The 22,746-nt window shown below is 38.6% G+C and overlaps 1 protein-coding gene across 3 annotated transcripts in view; it reads right to left on the reverse strand.

Annotated features, from left to right (window-relative positions):
• NAV2 (neuron navigator 2) overlaps positions 1 to 22,746 on the reverse strand; it is a 354,826-nt gene that overhangs the window by 11,875 nt on the left and 320,205 nt on the right. For all 3 annotated transcript variants that reach the window (XM_074955205.1, XM_074955203.1, XM_074955204.1), the window contains 11 exons: positions 16,203 to 16,286; positions 15,259 to 15,370; positions 14,420 to 14,565; positions 11,740 to 11,912; positions 8,178 to 8,331; positions 6,613 to 6,772; positions 6,022 to 6,122; positions 4,570 to 4,665; positions 3,996 to 4,164; positions 1,319 to 1,554; positions 144 to 298 (listed from right to left, as the gene is read on the reverse strand). In XM_074955205.1, the coding sequence (XP_074811306.1) occupies positions 144 to 298; positions 1,319 to 1,554; positions 3,996 to 4,164; positions 4,570 to 4,665; positions 6,022 to 6,122; positions 6,613 to 6,772; positions 8,178 to 8,331; positions 11,740 to 11,912; positions 14,420 to 14,565; positions 15,259 to 15,370; positions 16,203 to 16,286 (1,586 nt within the window). The remainder of the gene's footprint in view (positions 1 to 143; positions 299 to 1,318; positions 1,555 to 3,995; positions 4,165 to 4,569; positions 4,666 to 6,021; positions 6,123 to 6,612; positions 6,773 to 8,177; positions 8,332 to 11,739; positions 11,913 to 14,419; positions 14,566 to 15,258; positions 15,371 to 16,202; positions 16,287 to 22,746) is intronic.

Genomic DNA, 22,746 nt, shown 5'->3' on the forward strand with positions numbered 1-22,746 from the left:
CAGTTCTAGCCATCTCCGATCATAGTATCAAAAATAATCTGATAAATGTTGTCTAGAATTCATTTTATTGATCAGGGTATAAGTCTGACTCTGTGGAAGGATCTCTTTCAGGGGTTTGAAGTGTGGGTCTAATATCCCATTACCATTTATGGTACTTGCAGTTCAGAAGCCCATTGAAGATCTCGCCTAGGGAGCTAACGTGATGCAAATTGTCCAGAATGACGACAAGAGGCATATCCACAGCATTATTTTCGCTATTACATTGGTCAGCAAGGTTAGACAAGTATTGGCGCAGTTCCTGCAAAGCATATGTAGAAAAGGAAGCTGGTTTTCATATTATTCCTTGGATACCCAGTTAGAGAAAAAAGATTTGCTATTTGGCTGTTGAATTCAATTCTAGAAATGCTCCTGATAACGAATATAACATAGCCTGCTTTGCTTTAGTCACAAGAGGTCAGATTGTTCCAAGTGGAGTAATCATATGACTTCTACTTTTAACTTTTGTTTTAATCCAAATACTTTCGGGTGTTACAGACTCAAAGATGTACCAGGAGTCCTGTTTGGGAAGCCTATTTGGGAATTCCAAGGGGCCATGGTCTGCCTTTTTGCTAAAGCACCTTGTGCTACACTGTTCTAGCCATGCTGCCCAGAGCTCTGAGATGTTTTAAGAACTTCCTCATATCTCAGTATATTGGGTAAGCAGGTGAGAAAGTTGCAGAAGGAGCAGTGCACCTTAGCTGCCCATGCTTGCCATGTTTGATCATGTTCTTGCCATTGTGTTAATCTCTAACTACAAATGAGCCCGGCCATGATGCTCATTTGCGGAGGCAGAAGTTAGATGGCTTGGACGGTGGCATGAAAGAAGGAGGAGTTCAGTGCCACTGCCGAACATTTGGGTGAGATTGCTCTCATCATCTCTAACATGTGCATTAAACAGGATGCCCCAAACTATAACAGTTGCTAGTGACCACACTTTCCAGCACTTTGCTCCAAAGAACTCCCTACTCCACCTGAGGCCAGCACATACATAGCTTGGCAGGACAGCTTTGTTTTCTTACCTACAAACCTACAAACCAGAGGTATACACAGAAAAACGCTGCTGCTATTATTTGTAGCCACATAGCTACTCGAGCTTTTAGGTTAATACAATGTAGAGGTGAATTATATTGTTACCTTTTTTTTCAAAGCGCCCACTAGCTCCCATTAAGGTTTGACATCACAATAGCCTACCGATATTTTCTTAAAGTTTAACAGCTGAGTCCCTCATTTCTGGCACATAGTAGTAGTGTTTCTATAAAGATACCTTCCATCTCCTCACCTTACTGGACTTATGATCCACGTTGAAGGTTGCAATAACTCCATCAGCCAGCTCTCTTCCCTCTTTAAGTACCATAAACTCAGACAGACGATTTGCTAGGTACGTTTTACCAGTGCCACTTGGCCCAGACAAGATAATCCGTCTATGTTCCATTAAGAGAGAGACATATCGCTGCAGTATAGGCTTTGGAATCAGCGACTCAAACACCAGACAGTCCAAACTGTTCTCACAGATACCTGCATTTAGAAAATCATCATCATTCAGGGGATCCACACCTTGCTAAAGTTGCTAAAAAAAAATTTTTTTTTTAGCGCATTTTTAAACTTCTCTCTCAGTAGCAAAAATATCATTTCCCATTGAGGAAAATGTATGTATTTCAACTGCCAAGTTTAGACTAAATTAGAGCTAAAGGGTAAAAGAAAGCACTGATCTAAAATAGAAAATGTGATTGTGTGTGACCCTGTGGCCAATTATACCAGGAAACAACCCAAAAGCTTCACTCAGAAGTTGCAGACTCCACCCACACCAATCATAAGCAAAACCTTCCTGACCCCAGATGAAGACTCCTTTTTACACTATAGCATCTCTCATGGCAGAGAAGAGTCATGAATCAGTTAGTTATATTGAATGCAAAGTGTCTTTACCGGGACCTCTCGAGCTCCCAGACTAACCAACACAGGCTACGCTGCCTAAGTCCTGCCCTGGACAAATGGTCATAGATATAATTACTGGTTAAACTATATGCCCATGAGCCATCTCCATTCTTTGGATTTCCTCCACCATGGAGCAGTGAAAGTTTATTTCGTCTATCAAGAACTGCTGGGTAAAGCCTGGCTTCCAGTTCTATTGTAGACAAATCTATTCACAGGCCATTTCACTGTCAAGTACAGTCACAGAAATAGATACATTTACCCAGAATTTAGCCATTTATTTTTGCTCTGCAAACAAAACAAACCTATCTATCATCAAGTCCCCCTGCCCTCACCAAACATCCAAACCATTTGCAATTAAACTCCTTCTGTGTAGTATGATAGACACAGCTTCAGGCATAAAAATTTCCATAGAGGAGCATTTGTGCAATGTCAGCAGTCACTTTAGGCAGAACTGGCTCAGGGCAAGCACACAAAGCTTAAAAATAAACTGAAGGAAGGGAATGTTAGCACATCAACGGCTGACAGAATCATTAGCACCTGACTGATTACTTACAAAATCAAACATTTCTATGCACAGCTCTGTATCTGGAAGGCATAATGAATTACTGGCTTCCCACAAATTGATTAAAATAGAATTTTTAAAATAAAAACAGAAGTATATCTTAAATGAGTCTACAAAGCACAAGTAAAGCTATTACAAGCTGAATATATAACTTATTTAGTATGACAAGTTCTCAAGCAACATTTTCATTCTTCTAAAATCCCCACAGTACAACTTGAATGTCTTGGTTCTTGGATAAACCTGAATAAACTGAAATGTTTCAGTATGTTTCAGTATTTTTGTGATTATGTTTTTCCTACTTTACAGCTAACATTAACACTAAGGGCTTGTCTACTGTGTGTGGGATGATATGCTTCACGGGCATGTGCTTTCTAAAGTGCACTAATGTGTAAAACACAAAACTTCTTTATCATATATGGTGGATTTTGTGTAGTTATGAGGTGAGAGAAGAAGCACACTGTTCCCTTAAAGTTTTGCTTTTAATGCCACAGTGGAAAAAATGCATTTTTGTTGCACATATTAACAGTTTACTTTTGGATAAACACAATGAAAATATGGTTCTCTTGCTTTCCTACAATAGCTTAAGTCAGTAGTACTTCACATGTAGTGTTTCAAACAGTACTATGTTCAAGCGTACTTCAGAACTTTTAGTGCACACCAGTGCTAAATTACACAGGTGAGGCTGTGGTGGTAACTTAATGGTACTGCTGCTGTGTAGGGCCATGAAAGAAAAACTGATTTCATTCCTGCTCCCTCTTTTTCATAACAGCAAGCCTGTTCAGTCCTTTATATGGTAGGAAGAGAACATTTTCTCTTGCTTAACAGCACCTCTGGTTGATTAAATGAGCAGCACTGTCAGCCAATAAAGGAACTCCCATACGGTCCACCCCCAGCTGGAAGGAAGTTGATTATAGCACAGATCTGAAGACAGGGAGGGGACAGAATGAGTCACCAAAAGAAATATAACAGATTCCCCCTCCCCCACAAGCGCGTTAAAGAAAGGAAGGAAGGAAAGAACAAACGCAACAGAGTTCAAACCATGAATCCTGGGATCTTTTCTTGGTTCTGCCTGTAACCCAATGAGGGACCTTTATTGAAGTCGATGGGCCCTGTGGGAGAATGGTGCTAATCAACAGGAGTAAGGGATCAGAGTCTGGCCCAAGGTGCATTCCAAATCCAGGATGAAATCTGCTATAAGTGCAATTATTATTACTACTATTACAGGACTGAGAAGATACAGTGATACTGAATTTGGGTACAGGCCCAATGTCCTAAAACTCTTCAGCCTCTACTGCTTGCATTAACAAATGTCACTAAAGAAGTAAGGTACAGGTGGGCTAAAGCGAGAGACAGGGAAAAAGAAATGTAATAAAACTTTTCCGATTCTCCGGGCTTCCTAAAACCATAGGCGTTATCAGATATAATTACTGAGAACTACAATGGCAGTATCAAGTATAATTACCTTTGATAGTAACTGAGATGGTGTTGTTTTCGCCAACCAGATAGCCACAGGGCAGCAGCTCAGGTGTCTCGGCACTATTTGTGCGTTTGATTTCTCCAATGTTGTATCCCAAAACACTGTCTGAATTCAGTCCTAGCTGACTCACTGGATCCACATGAATGATATATTCCTGGGGTGAAAAAATAACTTCTAAAATCTACTTGCCCTGAAGATTCTATGTCACAGTAACACCACACACCACCACCACTTACGTAATGTAGTGCTATACAAACATTATCTAATTAATCCTCACAGCATCCCTGTGAAGTAGGATGGTAACTGTTATCTCTACTTTACGACCGGGAAGTTGAGGTAGAAAGAGGTTAATTGAATTGCCCAAAGTCACACAGCATGTCTCTCTGAGCCAAGATTAGAATTCAGTGCTCCCTGGAGCCAAGTTCACATTCAGACCAATATGCAAATCTGAGCCTCCATGGAGGTCTACAAGGTATTGTAGTAGGATGTACTGCTAACTCTGAAAACATTTATTACTTAGTGGGAAGATTCAAATACACAGTAAATTGTCACTGTTTACCTTAAATAACCGTCTAACAACCCCGTCCAGTACATCCCATTTTGTCTTGCCACTGACTCCAATGCAGCCAATGAGGAAGAGGCGGGGCCTGGAATCCTAATGCATACAAACGTATTAATTTAAGTGAAAAGAAAACTAATGATGTGAGACTGTCCAAAGTAAATGATTTGTTTAAAATACCGGTTTGTCTCTACCACAACTGGTCTCTACTTTATACCAACATATGGTAAATTTTGAAAACCATACAAAAATCCTCTCTCTATTCTACTGAATAGTCATTGCATTGTTAAATGCACAATTAAAGTAATGGTTATTAATGTAGAGGGCACTTAAAATTCAATCCACCAGAAGTTTTAAATATCAGAAAATAGAGCTTAGCAAGAAGAAGAAAATTATAGCCATTATAATCAGAAACTGAGATTGTGGTACCACATTTATTTTCTCAATAACTTCCAGATCAAATATGCTCAATTTGCAAGTGAAAAAAGTTTTCCCCTCTCCATTTCAGAAAACTCCACCAGGGACCTGAAAATCAAGTTAGATTTTTTGTATCTCTTGGCAATAAACATTATACTAAGAGAATTTAGCTGATAATTTTGTTCATGATTGTCTAAGGGAAAACAGAAAGAACAGAAACCAAAAACATTTTTTGCAACAACTGCATGGGATCTGCACTGCTAACAGAATTAAAAATAGTTGTAGTCATTAAAGACAACAGATATTACACTATGGGTCTTGGAGTCATAAGGATACCATTTTTATTTAATTACTTTTCTGACCATAAACACAGGTCTAGTCAAATAGAATTAAACAAATCATTTTTATAGTTAATTTGCTTATACAAATTGGTGGATTCATTTCTCCACAGAATTTATTCACGTACATTTGGCATGTAATGGAAAGCAGATCTGAGTGACACAAATTATTCCTCAAATAGGTGTTTATTAAGGAACAACTACACAATGATTTGGTTTGATTGGTGCTCTGTAAATGCAATTTAGCAGATTTACACATGCACCACAAGTTTATTAAACGGACTGCAAGGCACAATAATTGAAATGTGTTTGTTGTTTAATCAGTTTAAAATTAACCAGGTGTGTTTGGACGTCAGGGGATACGGGTGTTTAAGCCTGGAACAGTTTCAAAATTTGACCCTGACTTAAATTTAGACAATTTGGGCTGGAATGACAAACTTTGGGTCTCCACAGACTGGATCCATTAGTTTTGCTGCGAAGCAGGCCACTCTTCTTACTGCGTATCTCAACAGAATGATTTGAATGCTAAATTAGTATGAGAACTGGAGAACTACTAAAATAATTTTAAAATGTTTGCCAAAAAAAATGCAAAACAGATTCCAAGGAGTAAAGACACGAGTTCAGGATCAAGCCCCAACCCAGTTACATTTCAAAGCTGAGGACAGGGTGTACAGGCCTAATATAGAATGAAACTCACCTCCTTCCATTTAATTTCATCCTGAAAGTTAACAACTATTTTAACATGCCTGCCTCCTTCCTTCCGGGCACAGCCATCACCGGGGTCATCTAACAGCATGTCTATGAATGGCAAACATCAACAGTCTCTTAGTTTTACAATGACAACAATGAAGAGCCTTACACCAATATTTTTGTTACACTGGGACAGAACACAGCTTAGTCCTCACATGCATAGAGGCATAACATGAGAATATTGTTACTGACATCCCTGCCAAATCTGCAGATGATTCTCAAAAAGGGAAAGTCACAGAAAATTACCACTGTCAGTTACCCCATATTTTCCTTCCTACAAAATATCATGTTGGCAAATGTACACAATTAAATGGCTCTGAACGTGATTCTGTGTAGCTGAGGTCATAATTGGAAAGCTAGATTTTAGGGTGTAGCAGAACGATGACGACATTCTAATAGAAGGGTTTATCCCAGTGGCTGACACATATCCACACCATAGCCATTAATAATCCTTACTCTTTTGTTTCTCATGGCTAACCAAAGTGAACGTTCCAACTACAGGATAAAACTTGCCCATTGCCTTTCACCGGATGCTCACCGAGGCTGGTAGACTCTGTGAGGCTCAGGCTGTGCTGAGACAGACCCATGGACTGTCTTGGCGAGGATGAAATGGAAACTTGAGACTGAGCCCTGCTACAGCTGCCATGGTTTTCAGACTTCAACCGGTCATTTTCTGCTTTTAACTTCTCAATCTCGCTCTTGAAAAGAAAAGTGAGTAGACAAGAGGCACATGCTACCTCAATTCATTTATGAGTGGCTGCAAGTATACATTTCAAGAAACTACCTAAAGTATCTAAAGAATAAACGCCAGGTGTTTAATAAGATGCACTTTTCAAAATCCCTTTGAAAAACCTGCATATTAAGAAATCTAAGGGGCACACACTTTGTAGTGACTGTAGGCCAAGTGCATGCGAACACCAGGGGCTCCTTGGGTTCCTCCCTTCTATCCCACAAGCTCCTGGTGTACCATCCTCCCATCCACCTATATTTCTGGGATTCCCTGAAATCTCTCTCCCTGCCAAGGGTTATGTGTGCCTCCCCGTTTCCCCTCCTTTCATTCCTGGGTTCCCCATTCTCTCTTTTCAAGGCAGAGGCTCAGTGTATGTCCCAATTCCCCCATCCACCTGTACCAAGGTTCTTCAATATCCCCTTCCTGCCAGAGGTTCTTGTACCCCCTTTCACTCTATTGCAATTCTCCCGCATGCTGGGGGCTTTGTGTACACCCCTATATCCCCCCATGCTAGAGGCTCTGTCTGCATTCACCCCTCTATCATACCAGGATCCTGCAATCTCCCCCACACCAGGGATTCTGTGTCTCCCCCATTTCCCATCTCCCATTTCAGGGTGCCCCAATCTCCCCTACACCAGGGGCTGTGTGCCTCCCCCCCCCCCGTTCTAGGGGTCCTCCCCCTACTCCTCCCTCCAATTCCAGGGGTCCCACATCCTCCTCACCATGTCAGGGTCTGTGTACATGTTCCCATTTTCCCTTGTCCCCTCCATTTCTCTCTAGCCCTACCACCCTAGTTGGCCAAGCTTGCAAAGGCCTCACACTCAACTCAGAAATACTGTCCCTCATCTCCTTTTTTTGAAGTTTCAGTGTTCCCCCAAATCAACAGCATTCTGGCCACTGATGTCTAGAATATTCTCTGAAATGTTTGAATTGATTGGATGCAGCATTCAAACATTATTGTGTTACATACAGACAGAAAGAGAAATGCTGTTAAGTGTAGGGCTTTTAAAAGTTTGTCCAATGAAAATCCTTAACATTCTGATAAGAGTTTCCCAAGGCACACTACAAGTCACTTCACCACCCCCACTGACATGCAGTAACCCCTGGGTAGAGCATGGCAACTGTCTAAGTGACCACTGGTGGTGGATGAAGTGATTTCTTTAGATAAGTAGCTGTAAAATTGAAAGTGTAATACCAGAGGCGTGGGTTGCCATGTCTACATTGGTGAGAAGAGCCCTGGGACCTTCAATCGCCATGAGGCATCACTGGACCTTGATTTTATACATCCTCTGAAATTATGTAGTGTGGTGGACTGTTAGTCCTTAACAGATAAAAGCAAATTTTAATTTTTGGGGGTTTTGTTCCATTCCTACCTGCATCCTGTTCATGGCCTCCCGAAGCTGGTCTAGCTGGTGGGCAGAGCTAAGGGCCTCCAGACGAATATCAGTCAGTTTCATCTCTTTGTCTCTCAGCTCGTTCCGTAACTGCATGACTGTTTCAGCTTCACTGTCAGTACATTCAGAAATACTGGGAAAGGTTGTAAAACAGTCACTTAACCAGAGAGCTTGGGAGCATGACTTTCAAATGCTGTTTCAGAGTATTTAATTAATAAAGCAAAAACAAATTTTCCCTGATTCAGCAAGATGTGCTTGATGGACAAAAATCCATTGCTGCTTACAGCACCAATGATGACATAGATAAAGTTCAACATAGACGTTTTTGCCCCACTTTCTCCTCAATTCTAAAATACTGATATAAAATTCTTGCAAAATTTCGCCCCATTTTCTCTCTAGTTATCTATGTCTGTTTTATTATCCCTTGAGATTTTTCTCATCTAATTATCTGATATTAACATTAAATCTCCTCACATGTTGCCCTTTTCTCCAATTCTTGAATACTGATTGATATAAAATCCTTGCAAATTTTGCTAATTTTCTCTCTAATCATCATATATGGATATAAAATACACTCAAATTTTACCGCTTTATATGTATCAACTATGGCTATAAAATCCCTCAAACTTTTCCAATTTCCTCTAATTTATGACAATGGATCTCATATTCGTACCCTTTTCTTTTTAATCACTGAACATTAATATCAAGTTTCAGATTTTACCATTTCTCATGTAATTACCAAGTACTGATTTGAAAAAAATCCTCTCAGGTTTGCAGGCGTTCCCCATGTATTTTAAATGCTGCCCCCCCCCCCTCTTTTGGAGTGAACCTGTTGCCCTGAGTCATTCTCCACTGGAGGTACCAGGTGGGTTAAATTCCCTCCCCCAGCTTCCCCTAATCAGGCCCATGGGCCCATCCAGCCCAGTATCTGTTGACCTTTATGTTGATAAACTGGAGAGGGTTCACAAGAATCATTCAAGGATTAGAAAACATGCCTTACAGTGAGACTCAAAAAGCTCAACCTATTTAGCTTAAGAAAGAGGTTAAGGGGGATGACTTGATTACAGTTTATAAATACCTACACAGGGAACAAATATTTAATAATGGACCCTTCAGTCTAGCAGAGAAAGGTATAAACAACCCAATGGCCGGAAGCGGAAGCTAGACAAATTCAGACTGGAAATATGGCATAAATTTTTAGCAATGAAAGTAATTAACCATTGGAACAATTTACCAGGTGTCGTGGTGGATTCTGCATCACTGACTATTTTAAAATCAAGATGAAATGTTTTTTTTAAAAGAGATGTGCTAGAAATTATTTTGGGGAAGTTGTATGGCCTGTGTTACACAGGAGGTCAGACTAGATGATCTAATGGTCCCTTCTGGCCTTGGAATCTATGACTATGAACCTATGACTCTGAAACATCAGAAACTAGCTTTACGAGCACAGGAATTATGCTTTGAGGGTAATAAAATTAGTACATGAAACTAAATTCTGGCCATTACCTATTCTTGGACAACATTAGTATTTCTTTCAAAGTAGTCATCATGCAGGAAATCTTTTAAATGCAAAAAATCCAAATAAATTAAGGAAGTACAGAGAGTAGCAGCAGTCACTTGGAGATTGATGAGTTTACAGAAAGATTTAAACCTCAACAGGTGTGCACAGCTGGGCTTCCCTGAATGATTCTGGAGGGCTTTGGAACCCTACCTATTCAGACATGATAAATTCCTTCTTGCTTTAAACCACTCATGCTTAAAAGTTTATTTTGATGGCATTTTTATTGTTCTCCCCCAAAACTCTGGGTGAACAGCCTTTCAGCACATACATTTTCTGGAAGATTGCCCTGCTGCCTCTTCATTCTGCTGGCCCCTCTCTTTCTCTGCCTGAGCCTTGTACTCAGTGTAAAGCGATTAAGCAGATTGAAGCTGATGTTCAGGTGCAGGAGTTTGTACATAGGAAGATCAGCACCAGAGCTGTATGCTTTCAGCGAGGTTTCAGTTTAAAATGTCTCTGCCTAAATCCCTAAGTAAATGAGCAAAGTTTTCCCTCCCATCAGAAAACAAATAAACCAAAACATGTACACCTCACTCATACTGGTGCCCTGCTTGAAGCCCTCCCTACGGATGAAGTATTTGACCTTTCCTCAATTCATCTCCAGCCCATTGGCTCTCCAGCTACTTGTCAAGACTAGCCATATTCACAGAGTATTTTGATTGATGACAGATATAATCAATTTCAACATTAAAAGCTAGCTTTAAGCTTTGACGATTCCATAGTATTATGGGCTGAGGTTGCTTGAAAGTGATGATATTGCAATTAAGCAGTAGAAGAACCGTGACCTTTACATGTGGTGGGGGGATTATTTCATGCTAACTACATCTTATTGCTATTGTTCTCTTGAATCATACCTCCTTACATAGAAACAAATGATGGGAAACTTGAAGTTTGGATACTATTCAAATGTATTTGATCTGAAATCAATATGGAAGTCTCATAAGGCAGGATCTCTTACAATATTTTCAATGCTTCTTGATTTCAGGTAGGTGGCATCTCTATTTCTACTGATCCAAATCAAAGTGAAGAAGTTACTGATGTACTATAATTATAAAACAGCTTTATAAGGTTCTCTCAGCACTTTATAAACATTCATTTATCCTCAAAACACCTCTCTGAGGGAGGTACCATTAACCTCATTTTACAAATTGTCAAACTGAAGCAGAGAGAGATTATGTGGTTTGCCCAAGGTCACGTAGCGAGTCAAATGACAGAGTGGAGAACTGGGCTTTTGGCATAAATGTTTGAAACAATTCTTATCGTTACTTGAACTAGCTCGACCACTTTGAAATTAAACTCTTCTCTGAAGTTTATAGTAACATGTGTTGTCTTTACTTAAAAGAAAATATGAAATCCCAGATGCCAACCTGTGCTGGAACAGCTGATAGCACAAGGAGAAGTTTCAATTAGTTCTGCAGTCCAAGATCACTTTGGTTGCAATTACTTCCCTTACATGGTGAAAATATTGAATTACTCTGTAGAAGAGAGTTGATGTCTTTTGGCTTCACAGAGTATTATGGTTAAGATGCAGGATTGGGACTCAAGATATATGTTCCCAGCTCTGCCACAGACTTCCTGTGACTCCCCTGGCAAGTCATCTAATCTCTCTGTACTCCTGCTGTAAAACAGGGATAATAATACTACTACTTCCTTTCTTCCACCTTTGGTTTATCTTATTTACTTAGACTGTGAAATCTTCAGGGCAGACATTAGGTGAAATCCTGGCTTCATTGAAGTCAGTGGGAAAACACTGAGTTCGGAATTTCAACCAGAACTGTGTTTTGTGTGTATGTATGTCAAAATGGGGCTCCGATCTCATCTTGGGGTAATATCACTAAATAATATATGGCACTCCTCATTCCATTAGCTAATCCAGTCCTATTTCTCTGTCAATGCAGGACTGCTCCTTACAGTACATTTCCTACGGTTACATTTCCAAACCACTCATTTTAAAAGATTTTAAAAAATAAAAATGCCACTTACAGAGAATTGGAATGAGAAGCTCTTAGCAACGGGGTAGAAACAGTTGAGCCATTGTGTGGTAGCTTTGGTGACGAAGGTAAAGAAGAATCAGTCATCTCCTCAATATCTGAATGAGAAGATGCTGACTTGGGGGATTTCTTTTTACCAAATGCTTGCTTGAAGGAGCTGCGTAACTGAAACAACAAAACCATAACAGTAGAGACATCATAAAGAATGCATCTAAGCAATAAATTAAGTCACAAAGTACAAACTCTAGCATGCAAATCTTTCCAACAAAATGGCAACAAATACTTCACATTAATCTTAGCCATTTTATAAGATTAATAAGGGAATCTAGAATAAGCTCTTGAAAGGGCTGGATGTTGATGCCTCCCGTTTTTAGGGTGTCTCCCTCACAACAAATACTGAATTCCATTTAGCACAAGAAACTTTGTAACAATGTTATTACAATTTGCAGTTATAAAGCAACATGGCTCAGACAAGGTTATTGATGCTGATGGGGTTAGTCATGTAAATGGATGGGTTAGCTTTGTATTTTATAGTTTAAAGTAGGTCTTCCTTACCTCATTGACCTGCCAGAGGAAGCGCAAGCAAAAGGGAAGGGGAAAGGAAAAAAGACAAGTTTTAACAGAGAAAGCCAGTGACGGGGAAAGCTTTGGATTTCTCAGACAAACATGACCAATAAACAACAAACACACCAGAAATAATTTTAAACAGGAATCAGAGTACATGGAACTATATTATCTAAAAAGGGGACCTTCGAACACATGGTCATTTCACATCACATGAGGGATGGCACACAGATCTGAATCTCAACACTGCCTGAATCTTATTTTCTCCATGGCTAGTAATCTCTTAACTGAGTTGCTGAGGCACTGGTACATCGTGTCTTCCGTCAAGGGATAAATATTTCATCAGGTTAAAATATTCAGCCTTCTCTACCTATCTGCAACTTGTAAGTCTTTTGAATGGGACTCCCACTTACAAAATGACTGAAAAATTAAGCATGATGATGACTAAACTGGTGGGTCCCTGTGATCTCAGTTCATTACAAAAGTGTAACTCACATGTTTTATAGGTGAATAAGATTTTTTTAAATTGCACTAAGTTTTCAGTGGCAACATGTCTCTGAAGTACTTTTATTTTAGCCTAAAGGTAATGTTTCACTATGTAATTAGACGTTCTGAGTTTAGAAAAGATCTCACAAATATTTGTGAAATAAGCATTCTACATTCACTGGGTGCAACTTATATCCAGTTTATAAATAAAGAATTAATTTTATATCCATTCTTCATTCTGCTATAATGTGGTCCTTTGATGAAATCAAGATGCTATTTCCTCTGTTTACCCAAACTGCACTAAGACCCTATATATTCATCTTTTTCACAATAAATAAATGTCCCCTAATCCACACTAAGAATAGTGGAATGACAAATGAGATATATAGCTTGGTGCTAGGATGAAATCTTCTAGACCATGGAAACATAAAACAACTAATAAAATAGGACTGAAAAGATATGATGAGGTATTGATCATGACTGAGGGATTACTGATCATATAGGATTAATCTAGCTGATGTGAAAAAGACTCATTAACTGTTTACAAGGAGGAGAGAAAATAAAGTCCATCTTGCCAGCAGAGTACCCCAACAAGTAACACACAAGACAGCACTGTGAGGATTTGGAGAAGCCACTGCTTTCATTGAATCCAAGGTTTGGACAATGCGGGGAGGGGAGAGAAAGTGTTATGATTAAAATATAGAAGTGAAACCACTGGGATAGAAAAGATACATTAAAATGAGAGTCTGTTCAAGTAAAATGTTGCAGTCTCATGGCACAAAGGGAGTTTCATACATAACCGTAACAGGATCACTGATAATTTCAGAATAAATGTTCACAAGAGCAAACTATCACATTTTGTAGCAACATATTTATAATTTCAGTGTGCTAAGGATCCAGGAACATTTACATTGAGTGGGAAGGAGGGTGTGGACTGCTTTACTGACTATATTACAAGAACTAAGTATTTTAGTCCAAACTAAAATAAAGCTAAAGTTACTACAGCAGCAATGGTCTAATTAAAAATGGAGTTTAATACTGTGTACCTTTCCTCCAGTGCATGGTACCTTGTATAGAACACATGATGAGCAAATAAAGAGAAGTGGAAAGTGAAAGATGATTATTTTGAAACCTTTTGGAAGAAACTTCTATCACAAGAGAATTTTAAAAACGGATTTATTTGATTTAAAAATTTCATTCAGAACACAGCCCAAGTTAAAATGGAATGAATGGACTCAGAAGAGGAAAGCAATATGAGCTAAGAGGCTTAATCTTCCTTCATTGTGAATTTGTTTCATTTACTTGGATTTTTCTCTAATTTTTACACTAATAGACTAGACAATGTATGTCTCTTAGCCAGGATTAGTCTTTGAGAGCTATTGCAACTACAGGTTTTATGACTGGCCTTTTGGCTAGTGAACGTAAAATTCTTTTCCATGCAAAGGGCCAGCACAAACATAGGCATCACTTAAGATTCACTTAGGTCTTCAAAAGAGGGTTTAGGTGTAATTTAAGTGGTCCATAGTCCTTGTGTTGACCTGATGCACAAGGGAGAATTTCAACCTGGATGTTCATAGGACAATTTTATATCTGTTTCACACAGTCTCCTGAAGAACACTCACCCAGTTTTTCCTCTTCTTTTTCTTTGAATCACTCTCTACGTTGCTTCCCACACTGGAGTGACTAGTAGCACTGTTAATACTAGAGACACTATCTGAAGAGTGTTGCCTTCTGATTCGCAGGTCAGCAGGTTGGGCAGTCCCAGTACCTGAATGTTAACAGCGATATAGTCAAATTTACTGGAGACATTTCAATATCTCCACTGGTCACTCATCCCGGCAAAAATGCTTTAGGAATTAAGTGCATTTAGAATCATTTGCACAAAATGATGGCATTGCATAGTTCACAGCAATATTCCTTGTTTCTCATGGCACAATTAATATTTCACATATGAGCCTGCAAACCTTTCCTCATGCAAATAGTCCCAATTTAAGTCAGTGAGATAAGTAATGTGAAGGAGACTTTGCAGGATCAGGCCCTTACTTTGCACTGGAAATTAATTTTTTTTTTTTTAAAGAATCAGGTAATTACTTAGAGATCCACAACTCTCAGAAGGAGGATTCTATTCCTTTATTGTGCTGCTGTGAGAATTCTGAAATGCTTACAGTGAATTTGAGCAATACAGCAACTACAGATAGCTAAGTTTTATTAAACTGTTTATTAGACAGCACAGGAGGGTCTGATAACAGTTTATTTAAATAGAAGGTACCAACAAAAATCATAGGGCTCTACTGAGATATAAATGTATACATCTCCATGTTACATCAAAGCAGAAGCAAATACAGTTGATGATATATACAAAGCCAGTCTCTGGGCAAGGTAAATTGCATCAGATATTACCAAGAGGACAAATGTCTCAGGAGTGCTACACTGCTGTTAAAAGTAGAGTTTGCCTCTTTACCTTTGCAAGTGAGTTCAGGTGTGTTAATTACTCCATTAATGGCAGCTTGGGCAGCAGCGTTCTGCTTTTTCAGGAGTTCAATGGTTCTCCTTAACTCATTCAGTTCGGAATCCTGAAATGAAAAAGAAACCAATGAGATGTCCATACATTTAGATTCCATGTAACTGTTCCCAGGGAGCCTTCTTTCAATCTGGGTTTAGGTACTTGGTGAATGGTCTGGGGTGCATGAGAAATGTGCTGAGGCTTGGTGTATACTGCACGATTGACTGGACCTTGAAAGCACTACTTTTTAGGGGTTCAGATATTGTCATTCCACAATGTAGAGAAATTATTGTGCATTAAAGTAGCACTAAACATGGTGATTGTACATAGTGCAGTAATTTTTAATAGTGTTTTTACTGGATGTATGCATGTATGTGTTGGGAAGAAGACACACTGTAATAAAAAGCAATAATTAGCCTCTCTTTTGTTCCAAGCAACTTACAGTCATTATCTAATCAGTCCTCAAAACACCCCTGTGAGGTAAGCAAGCAGAAAGATTGTGATTTGCCCAAGGCTACAAAGGGAGTCACAGTGTCAGAGCTGAAATAGAACTTAGGAAAGATCCAGGTTCCCATTCTTGTGCTGTTATCCCACCAATCACATGCACATTTCTATTTTAAAATACAAATGAAAGGATTATCCTCTTTCACAAGACCATAAGAATGGCCATACTTGGTCAGATCAATAGTCCATCTAGCCCAGTATTCTGTCTTTGGACAGTGGCCAGCTCCAGATGCTTCCAAGTGAATGAACAGAACAGGGCAACTTACCGAGTTTGTAAGACAGGTTTCATAAAAACTCCACTACTGTGAATTAATTTTTAAAAATCACTTGGTCCTCCTCCCCACTGGGATGTGTGCATCTACATGTACGCATACAGAACAAATGTTTCTCAAACTTGCCTTTTGTTCTGCTGTCATAGTCAGACTCTGTAGTCGAATGGTCATGTTGCCAAGGCTCTGCTCAAACGCTGCCACAAGGTGAGCCTGAAAATTAAATGACATTGTAGAATGAATACTGTTCTCTCCACCAAATAAAAGAGTGTGCTTATCTAAGTATTTAAGAAACGTTGTATAGCGTCTTCCAGTGTTTGTTAACTAGATACCACAAAGAGAAATAGAGAGGTTAGAGTAGGCTTGGCAAAATAAGAACACCTCTTGCCAAATCTGTTTACAATCAAAACTTCTAGGAGTGACTTATGTGTGGGAGAGTCAGCAATGCCAGAAGGTAACAATTTTGAAAATCCTCAAGCTTTGGGACATAAACCAACCTCTGATTACCGGAGGTTAGCAGGAACCCTTCCTGGGGTGCAGATTATCCCACAATTGCCAACTGCAGTGTTTCTTCCTCCGGAGCAGTTGATACTGGTCATTGCTGGAGACAGGATACTAAACTAGAAGGATCATTAGACTGATCTGGCATGGCAGTACTTAGGTTTCCTAAAGACATATTGCTTACAGGAAAGATTCTTTACAGTTCTCCCTGATTAATATTCTACATCAATTTTTCACTATGAGATCAGTGGACGGAGCAGGAATCTCAAACGGACAGATAGATCAGCAAATAATTGCAATCTGTTCTGGACTGGAGCTTTTATTTATTCTGAAAAGAAAATACAATCCTCCATATAGAGGATAACAGAGTGAGAACTGTTCTAGAGTAACTGCGAATAAAATGCCTTTGAGAAACACTGAGTCTCATAATAGGTTCAGTCCATTTTATGTATTTTTCATAGTAGTTTAAAGCTGCTTGGATTTCATTCTAACTGGGAAACTTTTATTCTGCTGCTTTGTTCAGCTGGAAGGAACTATTAGACCCAGTGTTGGAAATCTGAGAGACAACATCATTTAATTTTTTTGTTGGGAACATTTCAGGGACTAAATTTTGTCCTTTGAATATTAAGGAATAATACAAAAGCATTGTATTGTACCACCACAATCTCTATATAGATTAATAATTTTCAGTACCTTTGCACTTCTTACCAGAGAACATCAAAGCATTTTACAAACAGTAATCCTCATCCCAGGTAGCTAAGTATTACTATAGCCATTTCTCAGATGAGGAAACTGAGGCATAAAGAGGTTAAATGGTTTGTTCCAAGCCATAAAGCAAGTTTGTGACAGAGTGGGGAAGAAAACCCAGAAACCTTGACCCCCACTATCCCATTAGATGACAACATCTTGCTTTATTCATGAATTCTTTTACAAAAAGATAAAGACGCCATGGTGGCCATGATATGGTGAATTATTTTTGTTTATGGGTGGAAAAGGGAGAGTGAAAGGTTAAAATAGGAGGAATAGGAAGGGTGTGAGTATATGTGCAGAGGGAAATAATCTCCAGGTCTCTGTCAATGACGTGGAAGTGCCCCCTATTATTTAAACAATGGGATTAAATAATAAAGAAGTGGTTATATAAAAACTGTACATAACTGCAATGATGGAGCTCTAAAGGGCATATGATGATGCTCTGAAGGTGTAAACACCAATGCTGTCTCTATGAAATATCCCAAACTATATGTATTAATTCTGTGTCAGGTAAAATCAGAAACAGTAGCATCTTCCCTTTCCTGAATTGCCATTAAAAATCAGCTGGGAAATCAGCCAGTAGAGTGATTCAAAAATACCAGATACTCCTCAAAACATTTTAAATACTTCAGTTTCAAGATTTTAAAATAAGACCAAAATTTGCAGGTTTAATATATAGCAACAGTTTGCAAAGATTATATAACTTGATTTTAGTACGGCTTTTGACACACGATATTCTCATATGCAAACTAGGGTAAGGTGGTTTAGATTAAATTACTATAAAGTAGGTGCAAAACTGGTTGACAAACCATATTCAAATATTCAAAGAGTAGATATCAATGGTTTACTATCAAACTGGGAGGATGTATCTAGTAGGGTCCTGCAGGTATCTGTCCTGGGTCTGGTACAACTCAATATTTTCATTAGTGACTTGGATAATGCAGTGGAGAGTCTGCATATAAAATGTGAAGATGACAGCAAGATGGGAGGGGTTGCTAGCACTTTGGAGGACGGGATTAGAATTCAAAATGACTGTGACAAATTGGAGAATTGGTCTGAAATAAATGAGATGAAATTCAATAAAGACAAGTGAAAACTATCACACTTAGGAAGGAAAAATCAAATGCACAACCACAAAACGGGGAATAACTGGCTAAGCGTTAGTACTGCAGAAAAGGATCTGGGGGTTACAGTGGAATGAGAGTCAATAATATGATGTAGTTGCAAAAAAGACTAATACCACTGAGATATATTAGCAGAAGGGTCATATGCAATACACGGGTCTGATAGTCTACCCATGTGTTCATCCTTTTTACAAAACTATAATAGATTTTGTATGCATTGCAAGGTATCATTTGAAAACTCAAATCTGCTGAACAGTATTGTCCTGTTAAAATATGTGTGGCAACATTGTACGTAGAGTAATAAAATTCTACTGTAGAAGACATGTTCCAAGTCTGAGGAAACAACTTCAAACCAGTTCCCCAGAGACAAAAGACAAACTGATGTCTCAGCCAGGTCTCAACACAATCATATGGACTATCACCTGATTAAGCGGTCATTCTTTGGTAGGAAGAAGGGTGTGAGCGAGAAATTTACATCTTGGCAATGGAACAACTGGGGGTTCCCTTGTAAACAGACTGGCTGTTGCCTGAACCCCAGCTAGAGATGATTCTCAAAGTGGAGGAAAAAGATATATAAATGAGCAACACCTCTCTCCCCTTATCTCTACTCACATCATCGTCAACATTTGAAAGAGAATAAAAGCATGACTGAACTGGGCGAGGGGTCTTGACTGGGGAGGAATCCAGCCAGACTGCTATAAACGTACGGTGAGAGAAACCTTTTTGCTTTGAATTCACTTAGCTTGATACATTAAGTATTAGTTATTTCTTTGTAACCAATTCTGACTTTTATGCCTCATTGCTTGTAATCACTTAAAATCTATCTTTCTGTAGTTAATAAACTTGTTTTATTGTTTTATCTATGCCAGTGTGTTGGGATTGAAGTCTTTAGGAAGCTTCATTTGAGATAACAAGGTTTGTGCATATCATTTTCTATTCATGAAGTGACTGACCTTATATAAGCTCGTATTGTCTAGGAAGGTACTGGGCAGTACAAGAGACGCATTTCTCGGGGAAAGTCTGGAACTTGGAATTTGCTGGTGTCACTCTTCAATATAATTCAAGAGTGGCTAGCTAACAGCACTCATAACTCAGCTAGGAGTCATTTACATGCTAGAGGCTGTGTGTGTGTGTGCGCGAGACAGCGAGAGAGCGCGTGAGCGCAGGCCAGGAGTGGTTGCTCTCACAGCAAAGCAGTGTAAAAGGCACCCCAGGTTGGAGAATTGAAGGGACACAGCTGTCCATCAATCCAGATTGTCACAATGGTAGGTAATAGTTCCACGTTACTCAGCTCTGGGGAGACCTCAGCTAAAGTATGGTTTCCAGTTTTGGGCCCTACACTTTAAGAAAGATGTTGACAAACTGGTGTGTGTCCAAAGACGGGCAACAAAAATAAGATTTAGAAAACATGATGTAGGGGGAAGGGTTAAAAAAATTGGATATGTTTAGTCCTGAGAAGACTGAGGGGAGACCCGATAACAGTCTTCAAATATGTTAAAGGCTGTTATTAAGAGCAACGGTGAAGGTAGGACAAGAAATAAGGAGCTTAAACTGCAGCAAGAGAGATTTAGATTAGGTATTAGGAAAAACTTTCTAACTCTAAAACTAGTTAAATACTGGAATAGGCTTCCAAGGAAGGTAGTGGAATCCTCGTCAATGGAGGATTTTAAAAATAGGTTAGACAAACGCCTGTCAGTGATGCATTAGGTATATATGATCCTGCCTCAGCACAGGGTAGATGACCTGTCAAGGTCCCTGGCAGACCTACATTTCTAGGATTCTGTGCCATGTTTTTCATAAATATTAAGTGTATAGATACAATTGTGACAATTACATGCTTTTGAAGGGGGAAGGCAATGATTGAGTTTGCTGGCAAAAGCTAGTGACTGCACATACAGCTGCTGCTGCCTTCTGCTTGACCAGCCATTATCTTCAAAAATTGTTAAAATATAGTTAGAGTTTCAATTTCTAAGACAAGAAAATTCCAAATGCATTTTTCACAGCTGCTTTTAAGTCAAGCTGCAAAAATGCTATCACAGATTGATGTGCTAATCTTACCTTAAAAGAAATACTCACCAAAGAGAGAGTGCTTTTGTCAAATTAATTATTTATTAATCTATTTATAAACTAACAGTGTAGGGGTTTAAAAAAAAACCTCTTATCCCAGATAGGCTTGCAGACACTCAAAGTAACAGGGCACTGTGGAATTTTACAAGCAAATAGTCTAAAGCAAAAGTCCATTACCAGGATTTTTCCATTTCTTACCAAGTCATCATTCTAACTATGTATAATATTAAAATAATTGTACAGAGCTTAATATTTTAGATCTCTATTAATATTTTACTAGAAAAATCTACGAAGTTAAATAAAAAACAATACGTGGCTAAGTAACTAATTAACCAACTCACAGAAATGCTTAGTAACAAAATATTAAACCTGAGTTGGATAATTATCCTTTCCTTAGATAGGATAGTCAATAATTCATCTGCAGAATTCATAATATAAGTGTCTTAAGAAAGCAAGATTGAACCTCACTAGCCTGCAGCTTGATTTTGGTAACAGAGGCTGAGATTCTTTTCCTACTGCCAAATAGGAAGAATATTGCCAGTCAGTTTAGGTCCAACATGCCTTTTTTGCATAAAAGGATAATGGTTGAGGCCAGCTAGTGTGAAGCAGCTGCCAATTTACTAGAGAATTCCAGAGCTCACATTTTGCATTCAGCTAAAGAGTTCTTTAGAAAAGTTTAAGGCTGATGGAGATGCCATCGAAAGAAGGACCAGAAAAGCCATTGACTAAATATCATTCCAGATGTTCAGACCAGTTTTTCTTCATGTTTTCCTATTTTCATGGAATGCAACATTAAAAATATAGGTCAGCCTTGAAAATAAAATAACTGATGCTAATAGAAAAAGATGCAACGTCCTTCAAATTTCTTCATTTTCAGGTCTTCATGCATGGGTCCATATGAAGTTCAACTGTTTTTCCTGTTCATTATTATTGACATCCACTATCATTTCGAAATGCATATTTTCAGCTTCGAAAAGCAAGCAAGTAGAAGTGCAAAATCCTCTACTGTACAAATAAGGAATGAACTTTGAACAGTTTTCCTCAACTTTCTGTTAGAGGTATTCATGTAGCTAAAATAATTTTACTACTACTGTTTAAAGTTGCTGTAAATTTGCTAAATTGACTTGGAAATGTTTGCTATTCAATTAAATAATAATTCTGTAATATTCTGACTTTCTTGCACATCCACCAAGAAAACAAAGATTGGAGCTCAGTTTGCCTTGAGATCAGAGAAGTGCTGTGGTCCCTGAACTTAGATGGCTACAATGCAAATATGTGAATCTCTCCAAGGTGTTGTACTGGGAATATAGGGTTTGAGAGCAGAGATAAGCCAGTATGAAGAAGACTGAACAGATACCAACATGTGGGTAATTGGAAGTTCTGTATTTCTGTAGAGTTTTTGCAGGTGTCTAGATGACGCTTTTATAGACTCATAAATGCAAGTGCTGTTACAATGTATATAGATAGAATACTCAATGTACTATCAACACAGGAAATAATTATCTAGGATATTTTAAATGACTGGTGATCAGTGTGATAACCAACCTCCTTTAACAGCAAAGGAAATCCTGCTGCTCTAGAGTCATACATGATATTTGTTTTTTGTACTCTGTTCGATGACTGCAACATATTATAATACAATATTATATATGGAGAAGAACATGTATTTTCAGAAGTTGTACAAGTCTAAACTATAGGGACGGCGGGGCGGGGAGGACAAAAGTGCTAGCAGTAAGTCTACAGCTGCTTTAAATTAGGGAAGACATGAAGGTTATCAGCCATATATCTGCAACTTGTAAATTCAACATTCACTTCCTATCTACCCCAGTTTTTTATGAAAGGGGAGTTTTCATCTCTTTGTCCAGATGATGTCTGGAGTTGGCAGCTGTAATCACTGAAGACCTATTCTCTGAGAGATACTTGTCCAGTCTCATTGCTTGAAGCTAAATGAAAAGAAATATTTCTGTTATACACTTCTACCCAGGAGTCTTCACAATGATACATAATCCACCTCGTTATAAATTGAAGGAGTTAGGTCTCACAGGATGGAGTTTCCATCTTAAATCAGTTTTAATTCTAACTCTGAACTGTGCAGGAGGCTTTTATTTTTAATAAATTGCAGTGTTTAGCCCAAGGAAAGCAAAATCCTGAAATCTTAACGCTTTGCTCATTGTCCATTTTTCAGGACCCACTTACTTTAATAACATGACATTTTCTTTTTAAATCTCTTT

The sequence above is a fragment of the Natator depressus genome, chromosome 6 (genome assembly GCF_965152275.1).
Source record: "Natator depressus isolate rNatDep1 chromosome 6, rNatDep2.hap1, whole genome shotgun sequence".
Taxonomy (NCBI): Eukaryota; Metazoa; Chordata; order Testudines; family Cheloniidae; genus Natator; species Natator depressus.